At 44.3% G+C, this 12,124-nt stretch overlaps 1 protein-coding gene and 1 pseudogene across 1 annotated transcript in view; one reads left to right on the top strand and one right to left on the bottom strand.

Moving 5' to 3' along the window:
- Positions 1-289: 289 nt before the first annotated feature.
- The window catches only part of LOC128348191 (zinc finger protein 420-like), a 64,453-nt gene continuing 52,618 nt past the window's right edge, over positions 290-12,124 (bottom strand). Inside the window, exons 7-8 of the mRNA XM_053303903.1 lie at positions 2,911-4,308; positions 290-1,471 (exon numbers count right to left, since the gene is read on the bottom strand). Coding sequence (XP_053159878.1) covers positions 1,428-1,471; positions 2,911-4,308 — 1,442 coding nt within the window. The 3' untranslated portion in view covers positions 290-1,427. The remainder of the gene's footprint in view (positions 1,472-2,910; positions 4,309-12,124) is intronic.
- Positions 4,714-4,822, top strand: LOC128348349 (uncharacterized; annotated as a pseudogene).

Below are 12,124 nucleotides of genomic sequence, written 5' to 3'. Positions count from 1 at the left end.
GCCTGCTTTAGCTCTTTCCCTTCAGCTCCAGCCATTGGAAAGGCAGGAGGCTTACTGTACGTATCCAGAGAAGGGATGGAACAAGGCACACACTTAACTCTGGCCCAGCTAAAACTTGAACCTTCCTCTTCCCTTCCCACTCTCAGTCTGCAGTCTGAACCTGGTCCTTGGGTTTTTCAGGCATGTGCCATGAAGAAGAGACAGCAGTAAAAAAAATAAACCAAATCCAAGCATTTGCCTATATTAAACAAAAAGGTTACTTGGAAATAAGCATACATTTCTAAATACGTTCCTGTCAGCAAGATGCAACATTTAATTTAAAAAACAAACAAACCACCAAAACTTTATTAGAGTTTTTCCCTTCAAAATACAGTGAGGTAGGTATATTATAGAATAAAAATGACACATATGTATAACATCAATTTCCCCTGCATTGTTCATTTAAATAACCAGTTTTGAACATAAATAATAGAATCAGCTGGCTTTGGCAAATGAACATTTACTTTCACCAAGAGTAAATGTAAGAGAGAGAATTTTTAAAGCGTCCACCATTGTGCATTATCATAAATGTATTCATTATCCCATTCAGGGAAGGCTTGTGTAATTTCTTGTAGGCGAAAGTCAAGCTAGCAGATACTGATTTTATTAACTAATAAAATAAATAGTTTAATAGTGTACTAATAAATAGTTTAATAGTGTACTAACTTTTATTAACCCCACCATTCCCAGTCAAACAGATAAATCAACAATTTAAACATGAACAAGATTGGTGGCGAGATCTCATTTCACTTTTCTTTCTGAAGAAAACCAAGAGCATCTTTTCATCCCAGGTTTTCTACAAAGGTTAAATTTACCCTTTGCCTACCTTGGTGGCTCCATTTTTACTAGAGACCAAATTTCTAGAGTGTTGCCACTTAGATTGTCATCAATTTTATCATATAACATGTAAACAATGCATAGTACTGAGAAGTATCGATGGTGATGTGCATACAGCAGGAGTATAGGAGTGTGTGTAGCTATTTCCTTCTTTCCTTCCTTGATTTCAAATAATTATTCAAAAGACTATTTCTGTGAAGTTCCCCAAAGAGCATTTTACTAACCTACTGCATATAGCTGAGTAATGTTGGGCTCCTGCCACAAGGCTCGCTGTAACTGCCATGAGGCTGCTGCCACACGGTGGTCCTGCCACCGCCACAAGGCTGAACCGCTGATCTTTAAAATAATTCTAGCCGCCATGTGCGCAACTGGTGGCGGCGGTGGCTGAGCTGAGCACACACACACACCCCGTGATAGGGTCAGGTGGAACGGGAGTGGCAGCTGAGCCTGACCATCCAGCCCAGCAGCCCTTGAGAAAAGCGAGGCACTCCAGCACACCTGCGCAATTTGAATTGAGCATCGACGCTTTACCATATTCTCAAATGCTAGGTTTACGTAGAAACTCTAATATTTTTTCGTCCTTTAAAAAGCAGTCCTAAATTAAGGAGAGACAATTACCAAATAGAGTGATTAAGTCGGCCTATTATAAACCTAAGACTACTCAAAGAGATACTCTATTAATAGCAAATAATATTTCAACAACCTTTGGTAGACATTCTAACAGTATTGAATATATAATTTAAAATGCTTGGCATTTATTGGGGGATCTTCCCAGATGTGAGAAGTTACCAATCTTTGCACAAAAGCTGAGTAAGAACATAATAAAGGGTTAGGGTTGGGAACTGACACACCCTGGCTTCGCCAGCTCCTTCCCCCCTCTCTCTAGGACCAAACTAGCAGGAAGTAATACATGCTGAAGCCACCTAATGGCTCAATGGGGAAATGACTTGACTAGTAAGCCAGAGGTTGCCGATTTGAATCCCTGCTGGTATGTTTCCTAGACTATGGAAAACCCCTAAATCAGGCAGCAGCGATATAGGAAGATGCTGAAAGGCATCATCTCATACTGCACGGGAGATGACAATGGTAACCCTCTTCTGTATTCTACTAACAGGGCTCTGTGGTCAGCAGGAGTCCACACCGACTTGATGACACACTTTACCTTTACTGCAAGACCAGCTCTTCTCTTCTCGATTTCTGTTTACTTTTATGGTCCTGCTTTGACACAACTCATTTACATCACCCTAGTCTTCACAATCCTAACTGACCCATTCCTATCTTGCCTTTTTTTAAAGCCTGCTTTCCTTAAGGAAAGTAAGCTTATGATCACCCAGGCATTCTGTGTAAGTGTCTGTCGGGGTGTGTGTCCCTATCAACATTGCAATGCCTAGACCAATAGGAACCAAAATGGATACAGTTGTAGGGATATACAGGGACACCTCAATGGCGTAGTAGAAGCTTCTTTAACTTTTTATAATTTTAAGTTTTAATTTGAACTTAATCACTGTTTTTAATCTGATTTTTAAAAAAATCTAATTTTAATAAAATTTATTTTATTATTATTGATGATGTGATTCAATAGGGCATATGCCTGAGGCACATGGGAACCAATTTGGACGTAATTTTGTACAGGGATATATGGAGATCCAAAGGAAGAGTTTGTGGTGATGTTATCCACTCCAATTCAAGATGGCGGATAATGGACAGTTTAAGGCACAAGTAGGCTAACTAGTGGACCGCCTAACATATTTGAACTAAATTTTAACATTTGTAGAGACATAGAGGCTACTCCCCTTCCAGCCCTAAAACTGTTCTTTTCTCTATAGCCTCCAATTCCCACATCTTCTTCTCTCTCAGGGGTCTAATTAGGGCCTCCCTCCTTATGCTCAATTTCAAGTTCAAGTTCTTTAATGTTACAGCCACAAGCCAAAACAGAAGAGAAGGTTACAGTAATATAATTAATTACAGTTATATAATTGAATATATGTAATTAAAACAAGCTGAAATTAAATATGCATAGGGACTATTCCCTACCTGTGACATACTCCAAGCAGTTATATGTTTTCTCTTCTGCGTGGGTTCTTTGATGCATAATAAGATTTTCCTTCCGCGCGAAGCTCTTTCCACACTCCAAGCACTTATATGGTTTCTCTCCTGTATGGGTTCTTTGATGCCTAGTAAGCATTCCATTCTCACTGAAGCTCTTTCCACACTTCAAGCATTTATATGGTTTCTCTCCTGTGTGGCTTCTTTGATGCACAATAAGACTTCCCTTCCGTCTGAAGCTCTTTTCACACTCCAAACATTTATATGGTTTCTCTCCTGTGTGGGTTCTTTGATGCCTAGTAAGAATTGCCTTCTGCCTGAAGCTCTTTCCACACTCCAAGCATTTATATGGTTTCTCTCCTGTGTGGATTCTTTGATGCACAATAAGATTTCCCTTCCAGCTGAAGCTCTTTCCACACTCCAAGCATTTATATGGTTTTTCTCCTGTGTGGTTTCTTTGATGCAGAATAAGATTTCCCTTCTGTCTGAAGCTCTTTCCACACTCCAAACATGCATATGGTTTCTCTCCAGTCTGGGTTCTTGGGTGCATAGTGAGGATTCCATTCTTGCTGAAGCTCCTTTTACACTCTAAGTATTTATATGGGTTCTCTCCTGTGTGAGTTCTTTGATGACTAATAAGTATTTCCTTCCACCTGAAGCTGCTTCCACACTCCAAGCATTTATATGGTTTCTCTCCTGTGTGGGTTCTTTTATGTCTAGTAAGTGTTCCATTTGTGCTGAAGCTCTTTCCACACACCAGACATTTATATGGTTTCTCCCCTGTGTGGGTTCTTTGATGCACAGTAAGCTTTCCATTCTTACTGAAGCTCTTTCCACACTCCAAGCATTTATATGGGTTCTCTCCTGTGTGGTTTTTTTGATGCATAGTAAGCATTTCCCTCCACCTGAAGCTGCTTCCACACTCCAAGCATTTATATGGGTTCTCCCCTGTGTGGGTTCTTTGATGCACAGTAAGACTTCCCTTCTGACTGAAGCTCTTTCCACACTCCAAGCATTTATATGGTTTCTCTCCTGTGTGGCTTCTTTGATGCCTAGTAAGCATTCCATTCTCAGTGAAGCTCTTTCCACACTCCAAGCATTTATATGGTTTCTCTCCTGTGTGGATTCTTTGATGCACAATAAGTCTTCCCTTCTGCCTGAAGCTATTTCCACACTCCAAGCATTTATATGGTTTCTCTCCTGTGTGGATTGTTTGATGCCTAGTAAGCATTCCCTTCTGCCTGAAGCTCTTTCCACACTCCAAGCATTTATATGGGTTCTCTCCTGTGTGGATTCTTTGATGTACATTAAGATTTCCCTTACTGCTGAAGCACTTTCCACACTCCAAGCATTCATATGCTTTCTCTCCTTTGTGCATTCTTTGATGTCCAGTAAGCATTTCCTCATTGCTGAAGCTCTTTCCACACACCAAGAATTTATATGATCTTTTTTCTGTGTGCATTTCCTCCTGACATTTAAAGCCTGGTTCAGGACTGAAGCTTTTACTGCTCGGGGGCTGGAAGCTTCTCTGTCTTTCTTTCTGCATTGTTTTTTGCATTCCATTTTTATGGACTTCGCTGTGCTGAGAAGCAGATGGTCCAATCTTGTTCTCCCATTTTGCTTCAGTTCCCTCTCTCTCTTCTTCTTTTTTTTTCCATCTGGCACCTCCCCAATATCCTCTGCTAGGTTTTTCCTCCTTCTTCCTCCCCCAACTGTCACCTGCAGGGATGAAGTGAGAAAATTGGTCAAAACCTTGGATAGAGAAAGAACTGTCAAGAGAGCTTACGGAGAGTCTACGGCCACACTATCCTGAATGCGCCCGATCTTGGAAGCTAAGCAGGGTCAGGCCTGGTTAGTACTTGGATGGGAGACCACCTGGGAATACCCGGTGCTGTAGGCTTATCAAATTAGTTGGCCATATGCTTGCTGCTGCCAGGATTTGCTGTGCAACATGCCAGATGTTAAGAACAGTTCCTAACGCTAAAGAATAAAAAGAGAAATTATTGCTCTGCAGTCCCTGTTTGTTTGGTTGTGGTGCCTGGATCCTGGATCGGGTGCCTCTTGGCACCACCATAGCGCCAAAACCGTGGATCTGAAACACAGGTACTCATTATCTTTACATCAATTTCCCCAACATGATCACATATCGCATCCATGTTCACATATGACACTGTCAAGAACCATTTCTATGCTGATTCTATCAACTCCACCATCAAATCGCAGCTCACTTTGGTGATCAGTGAGGAAGCCCAGCCTCCTCCTCCACCTCCTGTTGCTGCCGCTCCATCCTCTTTGGAGGAGTCATGCTTTTTGTGGTCTCAAAAGTGACAGAAAGATTGATGGACTCACAGAGCATCTGTGCACTAGTATGTTTTTGTTCCCTTTGGCTCTCGCCACAGCCCCCTCACCGCAGAGGCCTGCCCACCCTCCATCCCGTTGCTTCCAACATGTTGCTTCCTCCACTCTGGCGTCCATGTGTCATTCAGCCCCTTGCTCCTGCTCCAGCTGCCTCCCAATTTCCCTCCCTCTTACTTTTTCTGTTCCCCAAATACTCTCTCTATCACTTTATTTTTTAGTTTTCTCTCTGTCTCTCATCCTCTTTCTTCCCCTTTCTTATTTCTTACTCACTGCATCTCCCTCCTTTTCTCTCTCCTCCCTTCTTTCTGTCCCCCTTAATGTTTTACGCTCTCTATCTTCTCATATCTCTCTTTCCCCCCTCGTTTCGTTTCTTCCTTTCATTTTCACTCTCTCCATTTTTCCTTCTCCCTTTCCCTTCTGTATTTTTCACTTGTTCCTTCCCTTATTTCTCGCTCTATCCTTCCTCTTTCTTTCTCTTCCTCCCTCCCTGTTTTCTCACTCTCCTCCCACCTCCCTCGTTTCTTCTTTTAATTTTAACTCTATTTTTCTCTTTCTCCTTTCCCCTTCTGTATTTCACTCTCCCTCCCTTCTTATTTCTTGCTCTTTCCTTCCTCTCTCTCTTCCCCCTCCCTTGTTGCTTGTCTCGCAAGCCCCTCTGCATAGGGGCTGGCTGCTCTCCTTTGCCAGCAAGGAAGGGTTCACCTGAGAGTGCAGACTGCAAGATTGCCTCTGGTTGGTTATGCACTGTGTGGGCGCGGATTGCCACGTTCGTCCTTAGGCTATTACATATAGATAGATAGATAGAAAGAAGAGGGCAACCAAGATGATCAGGGTGCTAGAGCACCTTTCTTATGAGGCCAGACTACAACACCTGGGGCTTTTTAGTTTAGAAAAAAGACGACTGCGGGGAGACATGATAGAGGTCTATATAGTCATGCATGGTGTGGAGAAAGTGGAGAGAGAGAGATTCTTTTCCCTCTCACACAACACTAGAACCAGGGGTCACTCCATGAAATTGATTGCCAGGAGGTCTAAGACCAACAAACGGAAGTACTTCTTCACACAACGCGTGATCCACTTGTGGAACTCTCTGCCACAGGATGTGGTGACAGCCAACAACCTGGATGGCTTTAAGAGGGATTTGGATGACTTCATGGAGGAGAGGTCTATCAATGGCTACTATTCAGAGGGCTGTGGGCCACCTCCAGCCTCAAGGGCAGGGTGCCTCTGAGTACCAGTTGCAGGGGAGTACTGGCAGGAGAGAGGGCAGGCCCTCAACTCCTGCCTGTAGGCTTCCTGTTGCATCTGGTGGGCCACTGTGAAACAGGATGCTGGACTAGATGGGCTTTGGGCCTGATCCAGCAGGGCTGTTCTTATGTAGATGTTTATTTTAAAATTTTCAAGGTTTTTGGAGCTGATGAAAAGATATAGATAGGTGGTCTAAGATTTGAAGTAGGATAAAGGTTGTTAAAATGAATTTATTGCTTCAGCTAATATATTTTAAGAGGTCTTCCAGTGCTTATAATCCATTTCCTATTTTAAGAGGGTTAATAGATTAGTGAACAGATTTTTGTGGCATGGGGCCCTCCTAAATCTTCTCTGGGTAAATAATAATTGCTGGTGAGAGAAGACGGGTTTCATTTCTCACCACCTCTAGTTAACATTGGGCTTCTATTTTAGCTTCTGTCGTGCAATGAAATGGGGAGCAGGCTGCACTTTCGACTTGGTAACAACTTGAGAATTCTCATGTGGCTCTATTCAAATCTTGGCAGGTATTCGTTTCAGTGTTGGTGGATATATATATGGAGAATTTGGGGCATAGGCAAGGTTCTTGCATCTGATTTTGTTTTTAAATCTTTGGATAGTTTGAGGTCTGGATTTGAATTATCAGTGTTGGCTAATTGGCACTTGGTTCCGCTTCAACATTTGCTAACAGATCTTCAGGCCAGATGAAATTGCTGCCTCGGAAACTCTCTCCTTATTATTAGATTTGGGACACTTAAGGGATGTGCCTAAACCAGTAACTTTTCTTTATCCAAAATTTAGAGAGATAGATAAGATTGATATTAATTATTTAGAAGAACTCCAAAATAGGGAGTTCTGATTTTAACTCTTCTAAATCAATGTTGCAGACTCCCAAATGTTGGCCATGCAATTTAGAGGATAGAATACATGCACAAATGGTCTGGTCTTCTCCTGCCATTGCATTGTTTTACTTAGAAAATCAAGGCGCTCTCCTAGGTAACCCGGTCCCAAACCGTTTAGGGCTTTGGAGGTAATGACCAGCATTTTGTATTTTGCCCAGAAACCTGTAGGTATTGTTTAACGTATTTTTATACCACCCAAAATGTATGTCTATGGGTGCTTAGGGGCAATTGTGTCTACTGCCCTGGTAAGCTCCCTATTCCAGGTCTCCACCAGGGCATTGACAGAATCACCAGCAGAAACTACCACCAAACCTCCAAGGCATCTTGGAATCCTATAGGTCCTGCACCCTTGAACATAAGAACAGCCCTACTGGATCAGACCCAAGAAGGCCCATCTAGTCCAGCATCCTGTTTCACACAGTGGCCCACCAGATGCAGCTGGAAACCTACAGGCAGGAGGAGTTGAGGGCATGCCCTCTCTCCTGCTGTTACTCCCCTACAACTGGTACACGGAGGCATCCTGTCTTTGAGGCTGGAGGTGGCCTATAGCCCTCCAACTAGTAGCCATTGGTAGACCTGTCCTCCATGAAGTTATCCAAACCCTTCTTAAAGCCCTCCAGGTTGTTGGCTGTCACCATGTCTTGTGGTAGAGAATTCCACAAGTTGATTATGCATTGTGTGAAAAGGTACTTCTGTTTGTTGGTCCTAGATTTCCTGGCAATTTCATGGGATGACCCCTGGTTCTAGTGTTATGTGAGAGGGAGAAGAATTTCTCTCTCTCCACTTTCTCCACACCATGCATGATTTATAGACCTCTATCATGTCTCCCCGCAGTCGTCTTTTTTCTAAACTAAAAAAGCCCCAGGTGTTATAGTCTTGCCTCACAAGAAAGGTGCTCTAGGCCTCTGATCATCTTGGTTGCCCTCTTCTGCACCTTTTCCAGTTCTACAATGTCCTTTTTTAGATGTTGTGACCAGAATTGTATGCAGTACTCCAGGTGTGGCCGCACCATAGTTTTGTATGAGGGCATGATAATATTAGCAGCTTTATTTTCAGTCCCCTTCCTAATGCTCCCTGGCATCGAATTGGCCTTTTTCACAGCAGCCTCCCCATGTCCAATTGGGATAAGCCCATAGTTGTCATGGCCGCTATGAACTCCTAAGTTGCACCAGAAAAGCCAGCCCCAAAGTGAACATTGAAGTCACCCAGCACCAAAAGCCTAGGTGGCCCCAACACCAACTTGCAACCAACTCTGTCAGTTAGGGATTCCATTGTGCAACAGGTTGCTCGGTACACTGATAGAATCCCCAATCTATCCCGCGTCCCAAGGCCTAGATACACACACTCGCTATGGTCCAATTGTCTCACGGGGATTCTGGCAAGGGAGATGTTATTCCGATGGATCACAGCCACTCCACCCTGGCTCCTTGGGAAGGCTGAGCTCCTCCTCCCTGCAGACGGTCAGCCTCCTGAGGGGAGGGGCTGCAGCTCAGGGGCAGAGCGTCTATTTGGCCTGCAGGAGTTCCCAGCTTCCATCTCCATGCAGCCCTGGGGAATTCTTCATCTGAAACCCTGGAGAGCTTGAGCCAGTCAGGGTCCTGGTGAATTGGATGGACCAAAGGTATGAGCCCATATGAGGAAGTGTCACCTCTTCAGGGTCTGTCATACAGAAGTGCCTCAGGGAGGCTTCATTTCTTTACATTCATTAATTGCATTTCTATTCCACCCCACACAACAACCCTCTAAGGTATGTTAGGCTGAGAGATTCTTGGTTCAGAGCCACCCAATGAGCTTCATCACTGAGGGGCATTCAGACCCAGATCTTCCAGCTTCTAGTTTGACATGGACAAGCTCACCAGACTGGTCCTCTGACCCATAGGTTGATCAAAGCCCATGGCTCAGCAATATTGCTGCCATGGAACCAGTCCCATCCCTTAGATGTTTTTTAAGGAGAAAAAGGAAGTGTCTTACCCAGAGAGGCCACATTCCAGCCATTCTCTTCCATGACTTCCCTGTGCAGAGTCTTCTGGCCGCAATCCAGCAGAGCCCACTCCTCCTCTGTGAAATGCACAGCCACATCCTCAAAGGTCACCTGGCCCTGAAAGAAACAAAGAAGGAAACATTTCCTCCCTTGCTCATCACATCAGGGTTCTTTTTCTTTTCCAGTCAGAAGAGTTGTTCAAGTAAGGTGGTGTGAGAAGGAAAGGGGATGTCCAAGGAGTTTCCTTATTCCCCACTTTCCCAATAGCCAGGATTTGATGATGGGTTGTTGGAGCGTGACCTAGCTGCTTGCCCACTGTCCCAAAGGAAACACCAAATCTAGAGTTTAGGATAACCCTTTTATTTGAATCACATTTGTCACAAATTAGCAGAGCACATTTCAGCAAAAGTCAATAAAACAAATCTCAAAACTCTAAACATAAGAAAAGGTTAAAACCTCCAGATATTGAACAGAATATAACCAGATCTCTCACCACTCCTGTTGATTCAGTCTGCAGATCTTAAAGCCCATAGCTAAGAACTGAGAAAAAGAGAGAAACATGCAAAATGGAGAGGAACAATCCTCTGAAAGGGGAAAGGTTCTTCCCCCAAAGGGGAGGCAAGATCGTACATAGGAAGCTGCCATATACTGAGTCAGACCATTGGTCCATCTAGCTCAGTATTGTCTACACAGACAGGCTGCAGCTACACCAAAGCTGCAGGCTGGAGTCTCGCACAGCCCTATCTGGGAGATGCCAGGGAGGGAACCTGAAACCTACCATGATCTTCCCAGAGTGGCTCCATCCCTTAAGGAGAATATCTTACAGTGCTCACATATGTAGTCTCCCATTCATATGCAACCAGGGCAGACCCTGCTTATCTAAGGGGACAAGTCATGCTTGCTACCACAAGACCAGCTCTCCACCCTGAAAGGACAAAGCAGGCTTTGTTTTTGTTTTGTTCTTCCCCTTTTGGTGGAAAACATTTTCTATTTGTCTTTTTTGTCCTTTTGGGGCCAACCTTGCCCTTTTTTTGGGAACTTCTCTCCCTCAAAGACCCCTTTCCTCTTAGGGGGATTGTTTCTCTCCTTTTGCTTGTTCTCTCTTTTTCGCAATTGTCCTTAGCTATAGATAGTTCCTATGAGTTTTCTTTTGATTTTATTGCATCTCCTGTTTTGAATTCTACCCTGTGTGACTGAAACTGATCTGCAGATTGAATCAACAGGAGTGGTGAGAGACCTTCTTATATACTTTTCAATATCTGGGTTTTCAACCTTTTCTTATTATGTTTAGATTTTTGAGATTGGTGTTATTTACTTCTGCTGAATGTGAAAGATTTCATATTTTGGAAAGTTGGGAACAAACAAACTCCATCAATGTTCCTCTACAGCAGGGTTTCTCAACGTGTGGGTCCCCAGATGTAATTGAACTTCAACTCCCATAATTCCCAACCAAAGGCTACTGGGGCTGGGGATTATGGGAGTTGAAGTCCAATAACATCTGGGGACCCACACATTGAGAAAACCTGCTCTACAGAATCACTCAATATATTAATATCACTTTTCAACAAGTGGTTGACATAGCAAAAAAAGAGAGAGAGAGAGAGAGAGAGAGAACGGAGCATTGGTTACTCACCGTGAAGGCTCCTTCTTGCTGCGGGGTCCAAGGGCGTCTCACAGGTGGGTTATCTTCACCCACATGACTCCAAGGCAAGACTATGCAAATTAGTTAGAGTTTAAGTTCGGGAGGAGGAAGCCCCTCCCTAGTTCTTTCAGTACCAGAAGCAACAGGCACAATGATGCAAAGCAAGCCCCTGATAAACTATGTGCAAAAAACAAGTCAAACAAACACGGCCAGAAACTAACTAGGCCAACGTTATAGTAATCACTTGGCAGAAAATTTATACTAACGGATTTCTGGACGGTAGGAGCTGGCACGAAGGGTGGGTCGAGACAGCCTTGGACCCCGCAACAAGAAGAAGCCTTCACGGTAACTGATGCTCCGTTCTCTGCTGTTCTGGGTCCAAGGGCGTCTCACAGATGGGACATACCAAAGCTCTGGGTCCCAAGAGGGAAGGTACCAGCTACTACCATGCAGGGAGCACCTGCTGGGGGCCTCTCCTCCCGAACGCTGCCTGTGCAGATGCAAACATATCGAGTTTACTGTGTCTGGCAATGGTAGAGCGAGCCCACCAGGTTGCCGCTCAGCAGATGTCCTGGACGGGGGCAGTAGTGGGAAAAGCCGCTGACATGGTTGCTGACCTAGAGGAATGGGCGAGAACCATAGCTGGAACCCTAAGGCCTTGTGATTCATACGCCAGAGATATACAAGCCTTAAGCCACCTAGCTATGGTGGCAGGTGTCACTGGCCGACCCATGGATCTGGGGAGAAAGGAAACAAAGAGGGACTCAGAGGTTCTAATGTAATTGGTCCGCCTGATGTAGATTTTGAGACATCTGCAGACGTCGAGCTTATGCCACGCCTCTTCCACTGAGTGAACCGGGTGCAGGCAAAAGGAAGGTAGCACGACGTCCTGGGACATGTGAAAAGGGGAATGCTACCTTGGGACGGCAAAGGGTCTGGATTGGCTTAACTGAGTCTTCCGAGAAGATACCGAGGTTTCTGTGTATGGACAGAGCCCTGAGCTCAGACACCCTGCATGCAGAGGTGATGGCCACTAGGAATGCAAGTTTGAGTGATAGTATCCACAGGGGAATA

The sequence above is a fragment of the Hemicordylus capensis genome, chromosome 2 (genome assembly GCF_027244095.1).
Source record: "Hemicordylus capensis ecotype Gifberg chromosome 2, rHemCap1.1.pri, whole genome shotgun sequence".
Lineage (NCBI taxonomy): Eukaryota > Metazoa > Chordata > Lepidosauria > Squamata > Cordylidae > Hemicordylus > Hemicordylus capensis.
Note: the sequence above shows the minus strand (reverse complement) of the source record. Positions and strands in the feature narration are given on the sequence as shown.